General features: G+C 35.7%; 2 protein-coding genes across 3 annotated transcripts; one reads left to right on the top strand and one right to left on the bottom strand.

Moving 5' to 3' along the window:
* The first annotated feature begins 899 nt into the window (after positions 1-899).
* Positions 900-4,193, top strand: LOC132620390 (trifunctional UDP-glucose 4,6-dehydratase/UDP-4-keto-6-deoxy-D-glucose 3,5-epimerase/UDP-4-keto-L-rhamnose-reductase RHM1). The gene is made up of 3 exons (XM_060335051.1): positions 900-1,057; positions 1,738-3,360; positions 3,442-4,193. Exons 2-3 carry the CDS (start codon positions 1,804-1,806, stop codon positions 3,889-3,891), a joined length of 2,007 nt encoding a protein of 668 aa, XP_060191034.1. The 5' UTR covers positions 900-1,057; positions 1,738-1,803; the 3' UTR covers positions 3,892-4,193.
* A 637-nt stretch (positions 4,194-4,830) lies between these two features.
* On the bottom strand, positions 4,831-22,041 carry LOC132620389 (alpha,alpha-trehalose-phosphate synthase [UDP-forming] 1). 2 transcript variants are annotated; one of them, XM_060335049.1, is made up of 18 exons: positions 21,781-22,041; positions 15,863-16,291; positions 15,628-15,725; positions 15,070-15,458; positions 13,091-13,205; positions 12,841-12,942; positions 11,697-11,847; positions 10,311-10,399; positions 10,183-10,231; positions 9,317-9,417; positions 8,490-8,677; positions 7,602-7,719; positions 6,840-7,019; positions 6,638-6,760; positions 6,474-6,561; positions 6,171-6,301; positions 5,954-6,052; positions 4,831-5,545 (listed from the first exon to the last, which is right to left on the bottom strand). In XM_060335049.1, the coding sequence occupies exons 2-18, from the start codon at positions 16,239-16,241 to the stop codon at positions 5,156-5,158; spliced, it is 2,790 nt and encodes a 929-aa protein (XP_060191032.1). In that variant the 5' UTR covers positions 16,242-16,291; positions 21,781-22,041; the 3' UTR covers positions 4,831-5,155. The 2 variants fall into 2 exon arrangements, with proteins under 2 accessions (XP_060191032.1, XP_060191033.1); XM_060335050.1 differs by lacking the exon at positions 21,781-22,041 and adding an exon at positions 17,156-17,614.
* Positions 22,042-22,563: the final 522 nt, after the last annotated feature.

Here is a 22,563-nt window from a genome sequence, read left to right as displayed (position 1 = left end):
CACATTTTAAGAATAATTAGTTCTAAACATAGTCGAATATAAAGTACTTTTTTTATATATAAAAGGACCAGAATCACACAACAACATACGCAATGTAATCCTACAAGTGAGATCTGAGGAGAGTGATCTATATGCATATCTTACCCCAATCGTGTGAAGGTAGATAGATCTCCGACTCAAGTAAAGCATTTTAAAGCAGGTTTGAAAAGTAAATGCCATAGTGAAAAAACATGTTGCAAATAATGCAGAAAAGAACAGTAACAACAACAAAAAATACGATACCAAAGCCCAAAACAAAAAAAAGTACAACAAATAATAATAATAATAACAAGAATCACAAAAATAGGATAATAATAATAATAACGGTAGAAGTAAGGTCTGTGTACATCTTACTCTCCCCATATCCACTTGTGGAACCACACTGAATATGTTATTGTTGTATTGAGAAGAACAAACTAGACAACTCTCAACTACCTATTAACCTTTTACTCTAATCCTCAACCTCCATATATTCCTATCTAGGGTCATGTCCCTCGTAAACTAACTAAAAATTAAATATACTCAGCTAAATATCACAAGGACAAAAAATAAGATTCATTAATACTCGAGGGACTAAAAGCACAATTCTCCCTATATATATCTTGTCCAGTAAAACAATTTAACGGTTTTTTAGCAACCACCGTTGCCTATTAATGACGAGGCCCACAAAATCCGCGTGGTGTAAATTCACCCACCGTTCCAAGGGCAACACCGTAAATTCACCCTGTCACCCGCCCGCTATAACTCTCTTATCATAAAATAAAATAATAATAATAATAATCACTCTGTTTCCATTTTTCTTTATTTCTGGTAAAAAATATGGACAGGATGATTTGATTTCATAAATTTGCATGAAAATTTGCGTCTATAAATATACAATACACAGAGAGGGGAAAGGGAAATATAACATGATATACATACACGGTTTCTCTCTCTCTCTAAATAAAAGTCTCTTCCGTTTCTCACTCTAATCTCATTCTATATTTTCGGGGTGGATCCTTGTTGAAAAATTAAAACTGTAAGCACATCTTATTTGATCTTAATTCTTGTTTGCAATTCAAGATGTGGGTAGATCTGGGTTTGAATGTCCATATACTTTATTTATGATCTAGATCTATTATGGATGATTAAGCATGTAGCATTTACATTGTGGGCACACATTTTAAATGTTGATGATGACTAATGACAATGTTGCCTTGAACCATGTTGGATCTGATGATCTGTGTTTGAATTTTTGATTAGTTTGTCATTTGTGACATACTTGGTTTGATTGATTTGTTTTGCTTGTTTATTTCATCCCTGATCCAGCGAAATTATTTATTAATTCATTTATAATCACTCCCATTTTTTTTTCCTGCTTTACCCCCCTCCCCCTCCCCCAACACACACACACACACAAAAAAAAAAAAAAATCAACTCGTATGGTCAGATTTATGGCATTAGGTTTCTCAGAATAAGGGTTGTCAATTGTTTGATGTTCCTGGAGTTTGTTTCTTGCTTGGTTAAGGTTTTTGTCGGGTTATAGTTGCTTTTTTCAACATTGGTTTAATTGTTCTTTAGTGCTCAGATGTTACCTGCTTATTATTAATCTAAATAAAGAATACATTTTTATGTTTTGCTTTTATCCTTTTTTCTAAGTTTTAGGTTTGACAGTTATTGATTAGATGGAGTTAATTTTTTTTTATTTTTTTTGGGCAGGGTTTGAGTTGCTGTTAAACTCTGAATATCTATTTGAAATTAGTTAGGTGAAGAGAGTGCGACAAGATGTCTACGTATACCCCTAAGAATATACTCATTACTGGGGCGGCGGGTTTTATTGCATCTCATGTAGCCAACCGCCTTGTTCGGAGTTACCCTGACTACAAGATTGTTGTTCTTGACAAGCTTGATTATTGCTCAAACCTGAAAAACCTTTCCCCTTCTCGATCCTCCCCTAATTTCAAGTTTGTTAAGGGAGACATTGGTAGTGCTGATCTTGTTAACTACCTTCTCATCACTGAGAACATTGACACGATAATGCACTTTGCTGCTCAGACCCATGTTGACAACTCCTTTGGTAATAGCTTTGAGTTCACCAAGAACAACATTTATGGCACGCATGTGCTATTAGAGGCATGCAAAGTTACTGGTCAGATCAGAAGGTTTATCCATGTCAGCACTGATGAGGTATACGGAGAGACTGATGAGGATGCTGTTGTAGGAAACCATGAAGCCTCGCAACTCCTTCCCACAAACCCATATTCAGCCACGAAAGCTGGGGCTGAGATGCTTGTTATGGCATATGGAAGATCATATGGATTGCCTGTTATAACCACCAGAGGGAACAATGTGTATGGTCCCAATCAATTTCCTGAGAAGCTAATTCCAAAGTTTATACTTTTAGCCATGAATGGGAAGCCTCTTCCTATTCATGGAGATGGTTCAAATGTTAGAAGTTATCTCTATTGTGAGGATGTTGCTGAGGCTTTCGAAGTCATTCTTCACAAAGGAGATGTTGGTCATGTTTACAACATCGGGACTAAGAAAGAGAGGCGTGTGATTGATGTTGCTAAAGATATATCCAAGCTTTTTAACAAGGATCCAGACAGTAGCATTCAGTATGTGGAGAACAGGCCCTTTAATGACCAGAGGTATTTTCTAGATGATCAGAAGTTGAAGATCTTGGGTTGGTCAGAGAGGACCACGTGGGAAGAAGGTCTGAAAAAAACCATGGAATGGTATATCAATAATCCTGATTGGTGGGGAGATGTCTCTGGAGCATTGCTTCCCCATCCTAGAATGCTGATGATGCCTGGTGGGGTCGAGAGAAATTCAGATGGAGCTGAAAATGAGAGTTCAGTAAACTCCAAGCAGACTGGAATGGTAGTTCCAGCTTCCAAGATCAGCGACGCCCCAAGTAAATCACCTTATAAGTTTTTGATTTATGGTAGGACCGGGTGGATCGGTGGTCTGCTAGGCAAAATCTGTGAGAAACAGGGAATTCCTTATGAGTATGGAAAGGGACGTCTGCAGGATCGCTCACAACTTTTGGCAGACATTCACGCTTTCAAGCCCACACATGTATTTAACGCTGCTGGTGTCACTGGTAGACCCAACGTTGATTGGTGCGAGAGTCATAAAACTGAAACAATTCGTACAAATGTTGCTGGAACTCTAAACTTGGCAGATGTTTGTAAAGAGCATGGTTTACTGATGATGAATTTTGCAACTGGTTGCATATTTGAATATGATGCTGCACATCCAGAAGGTTCTGGCATTGGATTCAAAGAGGAAGACACGCCCAATTTCACTGGTTCTTTCTATTCAAAGACCAAGGCCATGGTAGGTACTCCTTAAGATTCTGTGTTGCATTTGAGTATTCTTTTACAAATATTGATATTTTTTGTTCGTTTCTTCCACCAGGTTGAAGAGTTGTTGAAAGAGTACCCAAATGTTTGCACCCTCAGAGTCCGGATGCCAATATCTTCAGACCTCAACAACCCCCGTAATTTCATTACCAAGATCAGTCGCTACAATAAGGTGGTCAACATTCCCAACAGCATGACGATTTTGGATGAGCTTCTTCCAATTTCAATCGAGATGGCAAAGCGTAATCTCAAGGGCATATGGAATTTCACAAACCCTGGTGTTGTGAGCCATAACGAGATTTTGGAGATGTACAAGAAATATATAAATCCAGAATTTAAATGGTCCAACTTCACATTGGAAGAGCAGGCTAAGGTAATTATTGCACCTCGCAGTAACAATGAAATGGATGCGTCGAAGTTGAAAAAAGAGTTCCCTGAGTTGCTGTCTATTAAAGAATCATTGATCAAGAATGTATTTGAACCAAATAGAAAAACTGCTGCATAATAAGCCCTAGGATGTGGAGAGCAGACTTGTGGTTTGGATCAATATGCTACTTGACTTTGTATTCTAGTTTAGTCATTATTCATCATTAGTAGCCAGAATTTACTAATATTTAGATTCTTACCAGTGTTTAGAATTCCTACACTTGGTTGTTCTTGTCAGTTACTATCTATGAGTTTATAATATTTAATGTGCCATGAGGAAGGTTTGTGTAGGAGTTCCCCATGTATCTGTTGTCAACCCTTTATGCTAAGGGTTTATTTGTTGGATCTAATATAAATGGAATTATGAATTGTTTCTTGCTCCATTTATGTGTTTTGTTTTTCTTTCACATATAGATGGGGAGGTAGCTTTGCATTTTGCCAGAACTTCACTAAGGAGAAACAATGCAAGGGCATGTTTAGTTTGCATTAGTCGATTTAGTTTTGTTAATTTAAGTATACACGAAAATCAACGTTTACATCTAATCACAAACTATTTATCTCAACTTTATTATCTTAATCACTTGTTAAATACAGCCTCCGTACTGGAAAGAATCATGAAGCTGAGATACATTTGCTAATACGTCAACACATTTAGAGTGAATCAGATCTCGATTTTAAAAAATTTAATAATGACTTTGTTTATTTCGAGTCTACAAAAAAGTTAAAATACAGATCACAATCTTTGTCGTTACGCTCTCCACTCCGAAGTTACATGAACGAAATACTTTCAGAACTTGTGATTGTATAGTTACCAGTTTCAACAAAAAAAAAAAAAAAAAACCTTGTGATTGTAAAGACGTCATGAGATTTATGCGGCTATAAAAGCACACCGTTAAGATAAAATGGAAAGTTTACTCTATTTTTGAATATATGCCTTTGCCAGAGCTTCACTAAGGAGAAACTTGAGTTGCCCACAAAAGAATATTCCTAGTCCAGTAGATACAGGCGAGGGATAAGATTTACCTCGAACTGTTTGTATCATTATTTCTCACCATTAATCAATAAAAATAACTCTCCTTTTGAAGTTCATTTTAATGAGCGACTCCAAACCAAAGTGCTTGTGATTTGAATAGCTCAGTAGGTATGTTTCTAAAGTCTTATAATAATCTAGCAGAATGGCTATTTTCTTTACTTCTTAGACTTTTGAATTCAAACATCTATATATCCAACGCAAACAAGGTATAAGCGTTTGCTCAATATCATCCATAAAAAAACTCCCTCAATCAAAAACTTGGTACTGATCCTTCATCGCTTGACGCAACCAGCAATATCTATCCTTTTTTTCATGATGACCCATTTGTAATAGATGCTTCAGCTAGTTCCCTTAGAAAAGCAACGACATCGTCAGGTGTACTGAGCAGATACCGAGCATTTGTACGAGTCCTGCCAACTGCACAAGAGAAGTAATTCTCCTTCTTCAGATCCAGCACATTCCAGGACACATTTTCAGGTGAGGGCCGTCGTCCATCGTTATGGTTGGAAGTTTTCTTCTCTGAGTTTGAAACCGGCCTGTTCCTGCTCTGAGATGACTTTGAGCTAGTTCGGCTAGAAGGGAGTTTTGGAACCGATCGCCTTTCCCCGGGCACTTTTGGTGCATCACTGACCTTACTTCTTGGCATACCAATGCAGTCAGAGGGAAGCTCTGGCTCAAAAAATGTATATACATCCTCATCCTATATTACAAAGGCAGCAGACAGAAATCAGAAGAATAGAGGCATCTGTATTTCATAAAAACCTCTGGCACAGTTTAAAGTTTGACCTATAAAATGCACAAAGTTTGAAGAATTATAATGTGCATTATGATCTTTCCAACAACAGCATCGGAATTCAAGATGCACAGACGAAAACAAGAATACAGTTGCAAATGATCAACCTATCGCGCTTTGATTTCTCAATTTTTTTTTTCTTTTTCTGTTGGGAGCAATTAGTTCATATTTTTTTGAAAGATTAGCTGGACTACTTCATCAAATCTGGAACTAGTTAAGCAGACAGGGGGAACTTTGGATTATAAAGTTTAAATCTCACAGCAGTAGCAATATTAACTTGAAGTGAGGACATTTTGAAAGCTTCAAGGAGTTTACCTTCCCTAAAAAATGCCCTATGCATAAAACGTAATCAATTGGTGTTGCAATGGCTTTACTGTGTACAATCTCCCCCAGTATACGGTCAATTGCTGCTCCCTGCATGTGTATATATATGAGTGTATGAGGATTGGGAAAAAGATTTGTCACATAAACTAATCAAATGCTTGAAATAGAATTCTTGGAGCAACTTTATCATAAGAAACAATGTTGTCACCTTTGTAACACCAACTGCTCGAACCTCAACGGAGCGAAGTCCTTGAACAACATCAACAGATGCATTTGATATTGGACCCGTCCAGAGATGCTGAAGCATGTCTCTAGCTTGCAATCTTCCAAATTCAACATCTAAAAGGACATGGAAGAACCCTCCAATAAAGATAAGAAATCAAAAAGACAAAAACAGGAAAAAGGAGAAGATAATTGACACACCCAAGGCACTAAACTCTGAATAGCTAAAACCAAGAAATGCATGACTGAGTATTCTTGAAAGGAAAATGGATGATGAAACTAAGATCACCTGCATACTTGTAATTCCAAACAAGTGAAGTTTCACGTTGTTCAAAGTGAGATCTAGGTGTCCTTTCAGTGAAGTACTCGAAGACGTGCTGAATATTACCAAGAGAACCCGAGAAGTTAGAGCTGAAAGATGCACTAACAGAACCTAGCCACACATGCTCATACCTTTACACTGTCAACCCAGTCCATGCTTAGATGCTCTGGCATTGTCGTCATCCATACACCGTTTGTAGATCGCAAAAACATTCCATTTTCTGCTGCTAACCACATGTTGTACTCACTGAAGTTCTGCAAAAGTAAAAATTTCACACGGGAAAACGTCGCTACAGTTGAAGGAATTGAAATACTAATAGCTGTAATGCAATACATCATCTAAGACTTTTCTATCACTTCCACTGACGATGACAACTGTTGTCTTTGGGTCGTTACAAATCGAGATCAATGATTCTTTCAACTCGGGATGCAATTTCAGTTCCATTTCTTTGATTTGATCTCCACCTCTTCTTCCAGGGGTATCCGCAGATTCCGTCAGTGTAGAATTAAAACCCTGTTTTTGAGGAACACCGTAATGAAGTCAAGAAATTGTCATTAACTTAGCTAGTTCCTGCATATACTGATCAAAGAACAAAAAATTGAATTCAAAAAAAGTATATTATCCCACAAAATTAGGCTTTCGTTGAGACAGCTTAAGTTCCCTCAGAAAGGCAGTGGGAAGGGGGAGGCTGGTTCTATTCTTCGCCACATGTATAACCCCTTCACACAAAAGTCTAGCACTAACTGGAGATGTTTCCTCCAAAACACCTTCCCGGAATCATCAAGGCCCCTACTATATCATGGTAGTGTCCTAGATCCCTTCACCCAAATATGCAAACCAAAGCAGCACCAAGATCACTTGGACTCGAGTACACATGTCAAATTCAAACACAAAGTTGGAATGCTATTCAAATTTGCATAGAGTTTTTCCACTAACGTGATTCATCATCTAAAGAGCCTTGCTGCTATATATGAACTTTTCAACGCTCAAAAAATTATTATAAATCTCAGAGTCATTAAGGAAAGTAGTCAACTTTAGCTTCTGGATAAGCAAGAATTTCAGGCTTATTTGTTTTGAAAGAGCAGAGAGTTATACCAGTATTAGTAGACGATTATTGGAAAACATATAGCGCTCAATTGCATCACTGATGTTAAGCCGAGGCGGAACTTTTCTTATCCTCATTTGAGCTTCAATAACAGTATCATTTAGTTCACTGCGAAGAAGAGGAAAGTGGCTAATCAAGATATAAAGTTTATCAAAAAGAAGCCCCATTAAAAGTTTCAAGTATAATCTCAGTTAACAAACATGACAATTCTTAAATTGTGCCTACAGTATTTGTGCTGATGAAAGATTAACACAGCTGATAAAAGAGTGTTGTTTAATACCAAGAGAAGCCATGCAACTAAACACAGAAACGACAAGGCAGATATGCAAACTACATAAGATGGTGCCTTTAACCATTTGCAAGGTAGGGATACCCTAAATGAGAGTTAGCATATTCTGATGTAAGATCCCTAGCAGCAAACAGTCTGTAGACATGGTTTAATAATTAATGACCCTAAGAATACAAATACATAAATCGTGAGATATAATCTGACCTGCTCCAGTCCACGGATCAATAACTCCAAAGTAAATACAGATAGAAAACGGTCAACTTGAGTAAAGAAAGTGCAAATGAGCACTGAAGCATCAGAGCTTCGGCCATGAACTTATGCTCAAGCAAGAAGTGACTTCTCTTCTATCTTCCTTCTTCAAGAAATCTTGTTGCATGTCCTTGTGTTTATGTCCAAAGTAAAACAGTTGGGGTTGTATTGTAAGTTGTATGGTATTGTAATAATTTGTATGGTATTGTACTATTATTACTCTTTTGCCGCCACAAAGTTTTTTAACAGGAGTCTGAACAGAATAATTCAAGAGGTTCGCTCATAGGTGGCAGTGATTAAGCAAAATTCCGTGTTACTTTACACTGTTAATGTCTCTTACCTCACAAAAGTTTCAGCCCATTCTTGAGCAGTATGGGTAGTCACATGCAGAAAGTTATGCCTGTGGCGTTTTTCTCTGTCTTCGGGTGCCATATTTAAAGCTTTCCCAATCGACGCAGCAACCTCTGTTATATTCCATGGATTCACCAGAATTGCTCCAGCACCTAAGGACTGTGCAGCACCTGCAAACTACAAATGCATGAGATCAGAGATTAGAAAATTTACTTTTTAGAATTATGAACCCTGAGACAATTTCAAGGTTTTGGACATCACAGCAGTAATATTTCCTTAAAAGTAACTACAGGACTGATATGAATAGCTTCGTTTTTTTTTTATTTCACAAATTTTCTTACTCCATGACAATGTATGATATAAGATACAAATAGTTACACAATTAGGAAGAGAAAAAGCAACATGTCAGTAATGGATTATTAAGATACCTAACTGATTGAAAAGGACTTATTTTTTCATTTGGTTGACATACTGTGTTGTCAACTAAAAGAAATCTACCAAAAGCAAAGTTGCTAGAAGAAGCTGGAGATCAGCTGGTCAGTAAGGAAAAAAAAAAATTGCCTGTGTTACAGATTTCTATCTGCAAAAGAGGAAACCAAAATTTTAAGAGGGAGTTAAGGAAACTGTAATCTTGCTTTTGTTTTCTGTAAACTGTTAGCCTTGTCAAAATCAATTAGCAAAGAAACACGAAAAATGTCCGGCTATGTGGCTTATGCCAAAAAATTCTTAACAAAGCATAGAACAACTTTTGAAATGAAAAACTAGTAATTATAGCATCAGAGGAAATAGAATTGCAAGGAGATATATGATTATTACTTCGCTGAGAATAAGGACCCCTTTTTTCAACTCTTGGCAGGCCACAAATTCATAGCTGACGAGGTTCATGCCATCCCTTAAGGAGGTAACCAGCGCTACATCTGATGAACAAGACATTGGCAACATGTCAATACAGAAGGAACTGGCATGCAGCTACCACATTGATCTAGCTAATGATGAGACGCAACTGCAGGTACCAATAAATATCAATTAATTGTACATGAACTACAATCCTTATCAACAACAAGAAGAATGGTATTTTGGGAAGATGACAATGATAAATCTTGCAATAATCATTATATAATATATGATTATATATTTGGAATATTTTTACCATTATTATATTGTTGTTGTTGTTGCATGTCAGTATTATATCATTTCACCATTTTAGAATCTTGAACCAGCAGGAATAAAACAAGTAGGATAGAGAAAGTTTTATTAGTAATCAGAATTTAATTCTGCACATATACAAATCAGAACATCTACTTCTTGCTTTCACCCAAGAGTATTCCAGCAGCTAGAAGTCCAAGAATCTTTATTCTTCAGTTTTCTTGGTTTTGGGAGTAAAACCCTTCCTCTAATATGTATTAACAGAGAACTATGCTAACTAGGAGGACATCCAATGACAAACATCAACTGCCACCCTCTTCTCATAGTTTATGCCAATTTCCAGTGACAATCTAAATGACTTCATTCGAGGTGTGAGCACAAACACGTACTAGTACCTTCAAATGAATTCCAGAAGAAAATAGCACTACTAAACATAGATGAGCAGAAACAACGCTACTATTATGCACGAGTATATATCAAAATAATAATACTACAACTAGAGGGTGCAGAACCAAATGCAAGATGAAAGGAATTACCAGTTACAGCATATAGTGCACATAAGGCATGAAAGTCAAGAGAACGATCCTGTATTTAAAAACCAGTATTATTAATATTTCAGCCTTGGTATAATTCAGGCACAATGAATATGACAAAAAAAACTAACCAGATGATGAATAGGCACTGCAGTCAAAGATCCAAACCGGCCATTGATGCGTCCAACAATCTCATGAACTTGACTGGTAAGTTTTTGATCTGCGAATATTATATAAGGTGAAACCATGTAAAATATCATTCTTAAGCATGAACGTATAGTATGACAAACATCTGCGTGACCAAGTAAATCTCATTGAAACTTGACAGTCTTTAAGGTCCAACCTAGTTCATGAGTTCCAAGATATTTAAGTTTTTTAAGATTTAGAAAGGGAAGCATTGTCCTAGTTGAAAGCTCACAAGAAATTTCCCTTTTGAATGGTAATCGAGCTAATTCAACGCAAATCATCAGATAAAAACTGTCTTTTCATGGAAGCATTTGTGGAAGCAAATGCAGAAAGCTTTCAAGTTGGAATTCACTGGATATTAGGTGTATCAAAATGCAGAAAGCTTTAGTTTGAATCCCATCTTTGTTCCTCTCATGAATGTTGCTGTCAAGTAGAGTGGACTGGATGATAAATACGCAGTGCTAGCCATCCAGCATTCTAAATTTGTACTGAACTGCTTCAACTTTGTTGAGAGAAGTACATGTCTTAAGTTTTGTCAATGTCCTAGCATTACACACTTTGATCTTACTCTAAAGTGAACCAAAGAAAAAAGCAGATAACCAACTCAACTAGTTTTCTTGCTAAGTTCTTTAATGTAACTACAGATCATCATTTAGTGCAAAGCGTACCATTGTACAACTTTCTAATTTAAATTTGATATTTGATGTTTCTGCTGCAGCACGAAACTCTTAAAGGCTATAGCACGGACAATAAAATGAGGCATGATTCGCTCAACATTCAACATACAGGATTGTCAAGTTTTTAGAGCATTTATATTTGGTAACTTCCCCTAGGAAAATAAATACATGACGGGTTGCAGGTGGCATAAATCCTTTTACTGGGCCCTCAAGTCCGGGATCATTAAGATGAGGCATGATTCGCTCAACATTCAACATACAGGATTGTCAAGTTTTTAGAGCATTTATATTTGGTAACTTCCCCTAGGAAAATAAATACATGACGGGTTGCAGGTGGCATAAATCCTTTTACTGGGCCCTCAAGTCCGGGATCATTAAGATCATTAAACAGGATTGTCAAATTTTTAGAGCATTTATATTTGGTAACTTCCCCTAGGAAAATAGGTTTTTTAGGCTTTGACCAATAGACTTATGAATCAGAAACCTCTCCCCCTAGGAACCTCTCCATTCAGCCGTCAAAATAACTGATGACCGTACTGAAACAGTATAGTGGAATGTTACCTAAAGGCAGTAATGATAATAGGAGAAAAGTAAAAAATAAATAAATTTAAAGGCATAAAGAAGAACTCAAAGTGAATCTGATAAAGATTATACATTCAGGAACATCTGTTCTTGTTGGCACAGCAATTTGTAGCAAAACCACTTTATCACACCAGTACGGGTTTTCTTCAAGGAACTTCTCAAATGCTAGGATCTTTTGAGGAATTCCTTTAATCATATCAAGGCGATCAACTCCTAACATCACCTGTAATCAAATTTCTTTTAGCAAAACTAAGCAAATATAAAAGTTTCTAGGACCAATGCAAGTAAATATCTCTAATGCATGGCCAATGCATAAAAATGTGCCGCAGATATAAGTGTCATCCTCCGACCTTACTACAGGCAAATAGAAGAAAGTGATATGAGTTTGGTACACATAAAACAACATAATAAATGGTTAGAGAGAACACTAGACTGATAATTTTGCAACTAAGGGTGAGGAAATTCCAGTTCACCTTCAGAAAACTGAAACATTCATGAATTAGAAGCAAATAAACTGCCGCCTTTTAATGAAAGAGAGATATGGATTTCGTATAAATAGAAAAGTGGGGAAAGATCTCCAATCCTAGTAAAGCCGCATGGAAATTCTAAGAGGCCACATCCGCTTGAAGACCAAAACAAGGGAACAGAATTACTCCTGGCAAATGCAAACAAATCTTTCTCTCCTTCTTCTTTCTTTCTTTTTATTTTATTTCTGTCCAATTTCAACATTTAAATGTCTACTGTTAGTTACTAGAAGAAGTTTTAGTAAGAAACATCTGACTCTCTAAATGGTAACTATATAAACTAAAGTAACACAAACAAGTAATTACTATTACGCCTTTAAGAAACCCCTTCTGGTGCGTAGTGAACTGGCAACTTTTTTGTTTGATTTAAACATGAAAATATAGCAATGACAGGTCGCTGTAGGATTTGAATCAATGGTGCATGCCTGCACCTATATCATACTATTTTATGTAGTCCACATTTTATAAAAGCTACACTGTTACAAAAGGGAGTCATTATTTTTATCATTCTTTGGTTGAACAACAGTTTGGAGAGGTATAATTTTCAGAAGATGATGGTAAAATTACCCAAGATGGATCCAGGTCATGACCAAGTCTGGCCAAAGGAGCAAGATATTTCTTACTTCATGAAAATGATATCATGCGAAAAGAAAAACTAGGTCAGATGGAGAGAGGATCCACGAGAGAAATACCTTTCTCCCAGCAAATCTCTCTTTTAGTTCTCTAATGTGTCCCTGAACTTTAGGAACTTCAAGTGCTCGAATGAATCGTTCTGAATCTATACCAATGGGGAACTGTATGTACAGGAACAATGCAAAATGTTCAGAAAGAAATCAAGTAGATATTTCGCAAGGCTAGTACACGAAACACCTAGATGAGGATTAAGGAAGTTCTTAAGGAAGAAGTGTGGTGTGTAAGTGTCGAAAGTTAACTTTAACATACCGCAGCAACGCGGGTGAGTCTACCTTGATCTTCTACTCCTTCAGGAGTTCCTTCAAGTCCCAGGATACGAGTACAGGCACTAACAAAATGCCTAGCATAGTCATAGGTATGAAAACTGCAGAGTAAATTTTGCATATAGATCCATTAGATCAAATAAAAATCCTTAAAAATATTTAACATCCCTAGCTTTTTTTTTTTTTTTTTTCAAAAAAAAAAAAGGGAAGCATTCAGAACATCCCTAGTTTGAGTAACAACTAAATGGTTTTAGATCATCAAACTATGCAAATATAGGTCAAAGCCAAGGAACTTCATTACATACAGGTAAACAGAGAAAAAATCACACAGGAGCAAAAGTGGACAACATTTCCTTAACCGACCAAAACTTTAAAGATGTACAATGAAGTGAATGTCAGTTATTCTGCATGATACAACCAAAAGACAGTACCAAGGAAATCTAGCCAGTTTTGCCATTATTCATTTAGAGGAATCTAAGTATTTATCCACAAAAGAATCATCAGCATATCAGCTTAAACTTTCAAATGAAACTTTAAAGCCTAATTTGAACTGAAAGAACCTACCATATTATACATGGAATTATGGTTAGTGGCTAACAGTTTGTTTTGAAAATATTACTACACGTGTGATTCTCAGAGGCAACCCCATGAATGAGCACTTTGTGTTATGATTAGCATTCAATCAACATAACAAAATAAGAAGCCAATTGGATTATCATTCTACATTTAGCAGATGATCATCAGACAGACAGCTTCTCAAAAACGTTTACCTGAGAGATTAGCATATTTGTTTACTTCTAAATTAACAAGATGTGCTTCAAATAAACCGATATGGCCCAAACACTATCAAGTTCTCAGTATTAAGTAATAGGAATATTTTAGAAAAAGGAAAGAGGCACATCAACTTAAACTTTTATCTAAAACTTTACAATCCAACGAACTGAAAGAATGACATGGAAAACCTCTCACCAAAAATGAAAAAGGCTTTGATAGGAGACATTGGATGCATGAAAGTTCTTGGAACTGCACTCTAAACCAAAAGTGGCAGCTCGTATTCGAATACATAAAGATACAAGTTTTACACGTAGATAGAGAAGTTACTGGAAGTTGAAAGCTACTCAATTTCGATATAACTAAATCTAAATATCCTAGCAAATTATAATTCAACTAAAGGATCATCAACATCTGCATGTAACATATAGCAGATATTCAAGGGACACCCATTGTCCTCAACAATAATGATTGGTAAACTGATGGACATTTAAAATAGTAGAATCAGCTCTCTTTGCTATTTAGGTTTGATGTAAATCTCTTTAATATGCAGCTCTCTTTAATTATACTTTATTGACGGAGTGTCTTGCACAATCACACTAGGGGTTGCCAAAGAATATCTTTCAAGACTTCACAGAGATCTAATCAGTACTCCCTCCAGATCTAATCAGTACTCCCTCCAGATCAAAAAAAGTGTCCACTTAGCCTTTTTTTCTTGGGTCAAAAAAAAGTGTCCACTTATCAAATCAAGAAAGAATTAACCTTGATTTTCCAGATTTGTCCCTATTAAGTGTTATATGATCAAATCCCAATGTCTATTTAATTAGGGGTAGTTTATTCAAATTACCTATTTTTGTCTAGGAGTTAGTATTTTCTTAAGGGGTGGGCAAATAGCTAAGTGGACTCTTTTTTTGATCTGGAGGGAGTAGTATATTAAGTATTTCTTTTTTAACTGCTACCATGCTATTTCTAGTAAAGAAAACCCGCAGATTAGAACCCACAACCTTAGAATTCAAGGTCCTCACATTTCAGTACTTCAACTTTCACTCTCAGCACAGACAGACAGGGATCTCATACTCTAGGGTCCCACCAACTATTTCCAGGCAGTAGCTCCAAAATTATGAAGGTTTAAACTAATATGACAATTTAGCTGTTAGATGAATGCAGGAGAATAAGTTGTTCAGAGGGGTTTACCCAACCAAATCAGCTGCAAGAACTGCTCCGAGCAGCTCTGATCTAGACGGCAATGTCCTGTGGATTTCTGAGGATGGAAAGGGTGTGTGGAGAAACCAACCGACTTTCATTTGGCTGTTGTACTCCTTGAGACATTTTGGCAGGAACATGAGATGGTAGTCATGACACCATACTACATCGCCATCTTCATAATGTTCATTCACAACATCTGCAAACATTTGATTCGCCTGCTTATAAGCAGTAAACTGAGACTGGAAACTTCTGGTAGTCGCAAGGCGGTCTTCTTGCGGAAGTCCAAGATAATGGAAAAGAGGCCACAATATGTTGTTACAATAACCGTTGTAATACTGATGTACAATTTCTTCATCCAGAAACACAGGGATACACCTCTACAGAGAACAGTATCAAATTGGTAAATAAATGCAGAATATAGGTAAAGCAATCTTCTTGGAGGAAAGAAACGTAAAACAATCTCCAAATTGCTAAATTCCAAAAGGCAATAGAAGTGTGGTAAACTGCAATATGGTGGCAAAAACATGAAGAGGCGATGCATTAGACCTTTTCTGCCAGTGCTTTAGTAAGTGCCCTCTGTCCAGCCTCATCTGGCACATTCACACCTGCCCAACCAATCCATCTAGCCTCAAACTCCTTCACACCTTCAATAAATCATTTCCAGAACTATTAGACCTTCTTTTCGACAATATGAATATGAAACTCCCAAAATTTAGTGTCCAGGTAAATAAATAAAAGTCAAAATGTAAAAACAGAAATGACTGAAAGGAAGCTAGCTTACCAAGAAGAGCACTAACGAGACCTCCACCACTTATCTCCAGAGACCAGGATTCCTCGCCTCTCCTTACTGCAGAGACAGGTAACCTATTTGCCACAACCAAGAGTCGTTGTCTGATGGGCTTTCCATCAGGCCGCTCCCATCCCTCATTATATGCTCGTGCAGCTCCTTCTAGGTACTGTTCAACATATGAAACTCCTGCATTATCAGCTTCTCCTTGGCGAAAATCATGGTCAGAGGGCTCATTGCCCCTGTTGTCATCAGTAGAATCGCTTGAATAATGAGAAGCTCTGCTATTTCTCCTTAGCTCTCTTTCTCTCAATAGCCTCTCCACTCGAGTGCTGGTCGCCATTTGGTTTCCGTTATACTTGTTCCCTGGCATCTGTCTAGAACAAGACCTCCTAGGATGAATTTAATAGAGTTCTGCTGTCCCTGGAAACAACCGTCTTTCATCTTGATTAAGCAAATTAAGAGGTAATAAAAGATGAAACTCCCGCGTGAATAATAAAAGAATTTATACAATTCGACAATAGCCTCAAGTACAAACAGTGAAAATGCAATTGCACAGCCAAGGCTAAATGTATGAACAGGACATCAGCATCCTTATTGAATAATCTAATACAACAACTACGCCTCAATCCCAAGCTACTTTGGGTCGGCTATATGAAACTTCACTAACCATGTTGCTCCATTTAGACCCGTATAAATCCAAAATTCAAAAATGTTGAATAACGGGATTTATACTAAGAAAGAGATAATGTGGAGAATGGGATCCACAGAATTAATTCTCAATGGACATGGGGTCTACCACTAAGAGTCTTGGATTTTTGCTTCCAAGATTTTTAATTAACCACGTTGTACAAATTCATTTGGTATCCCAAGTTCAGTTCAAGGAAACAAGAAAAATCCAACAAAGTGACCAACAGCAAGAGTAAATATATAAAGACAAACCAGAATAAAAGAAAGAACAAGTCCAATGCTTCAGAACAATTAACAAACGCATTACTACAACAACATACCCAGTGAAATCCCGCAAAGCGGGTCTGGCAGGATAAAATGTACGCAAACCTTACCCCTACCTTGTCAGGTAGAGAGATTGTTTTCAATAGACCTTCAGCTCACAATAAAGCAATAACAAAACAGGTCAAATAGGAAAAAGAAACCGTAACTACACCAAAACAGTATGTTAAGCGAAGAATCAGAGACAAATTAACAAACACATTGCATGCAGAAAATCAAAGCCCGAATCCGTTCCAATAAACAAGAAACACCTACAGTAAAATTGAGAGTTCTAACCTTTTTGGTCAGCTATAAAGCCACAACACACAAATATTTCTCTGACAGGTAACCAGTCCTAACTAACCCACCTCAAGAAACCGTGAAAATTAAATCAAAACTGGCCTAATTTGATCCAAACTTCAATACCCAGAAAAGCTTGATCAAAATAATGACTGATCAGAACCAAGAATTAACATTTGATGGGTGGATATTTTAGAGCAAATTCGGTTACCTTTGAGGTGAAAGAGGGAATATATATAAAGATTCGGGGTGGCAAAGAATTATTATCATAGCGAGAGAGAAAGTGAAAGAACAAAAGAATCCTCGTGTAAGCTTTAAAAGGTACATAAAGCCTTACAGCCATGCAGCTGACACACAGATTTTTATTTTTTGAGATTCGTTATTTATAAAAGTCTGAAAGGTAGTGCTTACGCAAGAATGCACAATCCTGGGAATAACCAGGAACTAATATGGTATTAGTCATCTTAGAAATTGGTTTGAAATAAATTAAATAGTTTTTAAAAGAAAGGTGTCTTTTAAATATAAGGATGTGTCCTCTCATTATTTGGTTACCACTTATTCTATTTAAAGGCAGTAATCTTTCTTCTCTCTACAAAATACTCTTTCTTCTCCGATTTTAAAAAGATCAAGTTCAAGTTCTTGCTTTTCAACAGAATTTCTTTACTATTTACTTAGTGCAGAAATTCATAGGTTTGTCATATCCATTAAAATTATTTGCATATAATTACATAACAATCTCGTAGAAGAGAGGGGGGTAAATATTATTTTTAAAAAAGCGTTTCGCACGTGTTTCAAGCCTCCAATCATGTGTTCATTGTTCATATTGTGAAGCCTTCATCTTTATGTTCTTTTCCATATGCTTTTGCGTTTTTGCGTTCTTGGTATGTATTTTCCAACAAGTCATAATCTGACACACCTACTTAGACTTCTTTTTAATTAAAAAAATTCTCTAGGACAAACAGAAATAGTACTAAGTACTAACTAATCTATCATAGATTGTAACTCTTGGTGATTGTCAAAGTATTATATCACATGTGATTGTTTTTTTTATTATTTATTTTTTTATTTTTTATTCTCTGTTTTGTTCATGAACTGTATTTAAAAAGAAGGAAAAAAGCTAAATACTATCTCTATCTCAATTTATGTGATATGATTTGAATTTTAAGAGTCAAAATTTTTAATTTTGACTGTGAATTCAGACATATAGTCTTTAAGGTTTTTTAAAAATAATTTACATATTTAGAAACTACGTAAAAAGTGATACTATAAGTCACAATAATTAGTAATTAACATATTTAAAGGGCTTACGAATAAAATGCGATAAAAAAAAATATATATTTGACTCTCGAATCACGGTACATAAATTGGGACAGAGGGAGAATTATTTTGGAGTAAGATTTTTAATAAATAAAGTAAATAATCAGCGGTGTGAAGTTGGTGTTACATCTTTGTGAAAAATAGTGGGATAAAAAACTTCAGGAAAATTGGAAATCTGAACATTAAATATTGATCTAGCACATAATTTTCCCAATCCTCTTTTGCAATGTCGGTTGCAGTCTTGTGGGGTTTCCCCGCTTTATGGAGGGGTCATTTGCACTTTGTCGCAAATTTTTGCCCTCAATGCAATAATTATTTTGCCAGACAAAAGTTTATATTTTCGCATTATAAAAGTAGAGGTAACATCTGCATACATTTTACTTTTTTCAGACACCACTTATGAGACCACATAGAGTAAACTATTATTGTTTTTACAATATCCACAAGTTATGTCCTGCATCTTTTTAAAGACTTATGTCTACTTAGGCATGATTTTGAAGGATAAAAATCAAAGACAAAAACCATTTGAAGGGCCAAAAACTAAAGACCAGCTCATTTGAAGGTCAAACCGTGCAATTATTTCCCATCGAGTCTTTGACGGGTTTACTTTGTAGTTATACAATTCCTTTTTTAAAATATCCGAGAAGGAATCTTGAATATATTTTCCTTCTAGAAGAATTTAGGACCCCATGTTAATGTAGCGTGGTCTCACCAACTTGTACAAGGTGGGTCCAGCATAGTCTGAGGCTTTAGTTTTTTCAACATCGAAATTGAGCGTAACTTACAAAATCGTATGACCTTTACACCATCATATTTAAATGGCAATAAGGCAAGAGTCAATAAGTAATACTTCTATAAGAATCTAATTTGATACTCTCACCGTTACTTTTACTTGTCCTTTACTAATTTGACACTCCTCTTAAAATATTACTACTTATTAAGGCATTGTTTTATCAAATTACTCATATTAAGTATGCTTTGTAAATTATATTTGACTGGTTTTACGTAATTATCAAATTACTCATATTAAGTAATATTAAAATTCTTGATTTTCTAAGTAAAATAAAAAAATTGTTTTTAATATAAAGAACTGGTAAAAAGGAACGTAGGGACTAATATAGAAATAACTCAAATAGCATGCTATAACAAATTAAAATGATTCATAGTGCAAAAATTCATTATATAGTTGAATGGTACAAGTTAAAACCTTAACAAAATGAGTTTGATATGAAATATTCTTAGCATATCTTCTATTTTCTTTGTCGATCAAGGAAAAGTTTACTGGATCGTTTGGTAGGGTGTATTAGAATAATGTCAGTACTGAATTTTAATACTACAATGTTTGGTTGTAAATTTAAGGATGTACAACTAATATCAATATTACTTATACACCATATTCACTGTTATTCATATACATAGTAAATGATGGCATTAACAATACGAGTAATATTTCTATTTTAATACATGCTATTCAGTGCTATTTACAAAATCCATTTAATACTATAAAATAAACGGTCGATAAAGAATAATGTCAGCATAACTAATCCCACCATTACTAATTTCAGCATTATTAATACACCTTATTCAGTATTATTGTTATAAACCTTACCAAACGAACCCTTAAAGGCCTACTACGACTTCTAAGGAAATATGAAGTGTGAGTGTGTGCTGTGCTGTATTTATAACACCAGAACCAATGTGGATTCATTATTTTGCTTCACGAGGTTGGTGTTCACGTCAATTTTCCTAACTAACCGAATCTTTTCCACAAAGCAAACAATGGGAGCAAAAACAAAAAATCCACAAGCTTTTTTGATTTCTCTCTTTACAACAGTCTTAGTGGAAAATAAAGTGGAGGGTGTGGAACACGAGAGACTGAGACGTGACATTTCACGAACTATCATGGGTGGAGTTAGAATAGTAGATACGGGAACCCAATAATTTTGCTTAAACTTCGTATTTGTGTTAAAAAAATCGTTATATATATAAGTATCAACTAATATAAGCTATAGTTAGTTTGATGGTAAACTTAAAATTCATAATTTCAAATTCTCCACATCTGTGGACTATATGAAGTAGAAACCTTCTCATACAAAACTTTATTTTTGCATTTTCTTTGACATAAAACTGGACAAACTTTTATACCCAGATATTATGGATTCAAATTTTGTTTTAAAAAGAATCTACAATCTACATAAGATAACAAGACTGAAAATACTATTTCCTCTGTCCCAATTTATGTGGCACAGTTAGAATTTCAAAACTAAAACTTTTAAAATTTGATTGAGAATTCAGACATAGAAGTTTTAAAAAAAATTGAGATAAAATTTATATATTTAAAAACTACGTAAAAAGTACTAAATCACAATAATTAACAACTTAAATCCTAGTGTAGTCCCAAAGGTGTGGCCTAGGGCAGGGGCGGATCTACTGGGGGCCAGGGTGTTCACCCCAACACCATCGGCAAAAAATTACAGTGTATATATAGGATAAATTTTCTGTGTTTATGTGCATATATTAACTTTTGAACACTCTCGACAAAAAATTATAGTGTATTTTTAGCTTCTTTTTTCCGAACACCCTGAATGAAAATTCTGAATCCGCCACTAATCTGGGGAGGTAGTGTATATGCAGACCTTGCCCAGGTCTATCTTGAGAAGGTAGAGAGGCGGTTTCTCATAAAATATTTAGAAGACATATAAAAAAATTCCTATAAAAAAAAACTTATTTGACTCTAAAAAATTCTAACTGTTGCCACGTAAAGTGGAACAGAAGAATTAGTTTTAAAACGTTTAGTGTACCAATTTCATGTATTTGCATTTGGCAAGTTCAACTTGAGTGGGCAAGCACAAGGACTACCAGTGCACTTTTTACGTCACCTTGAAATTGTGTCCTCAAAAATTCATTATTATTATTATTATTATTATTATCTATCTAATACTTCTAGATTAAACGAAGCAAATCTTTTCTATTTCATGTCGAACGGATATCTATATATAGTAACATCAAAAAAATCATCAGAACAAATTAATCATCACTTTATCCGTAAATCATGCAAACAGAAAATTCCGGATATACATCATTTGAATAGCAAAGGATGCATATCCTCTTTCCCTATGCTTTACAGAAATTGCTTGTCCAACCGGGCTTTCAGCTATTTTCCGATATCGCGAAATTCAAATCCAGATCATTCAATTCAACTGGATGCATATCCTCTTTCCCTATGCTTTACATATGCTGATATGCATATATATAAATCGCACAGATTTCAAGGAGATAGCGAATAGCGAGAAATTAAAACATACCTGATATTAAAGCAGAGCGACGACGACGAGCGATGAATAATTAGATGCTGAAAAATTTGAAATGTGGCTAAAATTGAAAGAGAGAGAATTAATGATATGTATGTAGAGTGGCCAGTGCTGAAGAAGCCAGCTTTGAGGCTAAGAAAGAGAAGGGTCGAGAGAATAATAAAAAGAAAAAGGGACAAAAAGCAAAAATGAAAAGAAAAGGCAGCTTTTTAATGTTTGGTTGAGTGAAATGTGTACGTGCGCGCGCATATAAGAGAGGAGAATATTATACTAGTGTTACTCAGAATCGCGAAAAGGGATTTTATTCTGGGTGTGATGGGAATATTATCTCCCCCCCCCCCCTTTATGAATACTTGCACTGTCAAGGCTAGACAATGGGCGACCCTGCTTTTTTCATTTGTTTTTTTCGGGCTTTTTGGCTGGGCTTGGTTTCAATGTGCCAGGTGGGAGCGCCTTGTTCGTCAATCTAATTGGCTTGACCAAAACGGCAGTCTCTGTATTTTTGTAACATGTTGTTTTCCCGAATCCGTGACTTCGCGATCACATGACATTTTAATATTTTCTCTTCTTTTTTATTAGTGTTGTTAACAAAATATCCAAACCAATGATACTCTAACTAGTTTGTATTTTTTGCTTTGATATAATACACAGATAGACACTTTAACTTGACTTCAACTGACAATTAGACACTCCAATTTTGAAAATGCACGTCGAGACACCTTGACTTGGTTTAAGTTGGCCCAGTAAACACACTTTTCCTATGTGCATTCTCAAGTT

The sequence above is a fragment of the Lycium barbarum genome, chromosome 11 (genome assembly GCF_019175385.1).
Source record: "Lycium barbarum isolate Lr01 chromosome 11, ASM1917538v2, whole genome shotgun sequence".
Lineage (NCBI taxonomy): Eukaryota > Viridiplantae > Streptophyta > Magnoliopsida > Solanales > Solanaceae > Lycium > Lycium barbarum.
The sequence above is the reverse complement of the archived record's forward strand: the minus strand, read 5'-3'. Positions and strand labels throughout refer to the sequence as shown.

Bases quoted from the DNA above. Each gene is read 5' to 3' on its own strand.
- LOC132620390 (XM_060335051.1), top strand. From the start codon at position 1,804: ATGTCTACGTATACCCCTAAGAATATACTCATTACTGGGGCGGCGGGT. The intron at 3,361-3,441 runs GTAGGTACTCCT...TTCTTCCACCAG, and splicing joins ATTCAAAGACCAAGGCCATG to GTTGAAGAGTTGTTGAAAGA.
- LOC132620389 (XM_060335049.1), bottom strand. From the start codon at position 16,241: ATGCCAGGGAACAAGTATAACGGAAACCAAATGGCGACCAGCACTCGA. The intron at 12,943-13,090 runs GTATGTTAAAGT...CTGTACATACAG, and splicing joins GACTCACCCGCGTTGCTGCG to TTCCCCATTGGTATAGATTC. The intron at 9,418-10,182 runs GTAATTCCTTTC...CTTGTTCATCAG, and splicing joins TGCACTATATGCTGTAACTG to ATGTAGCGCTGGTTACCTCC.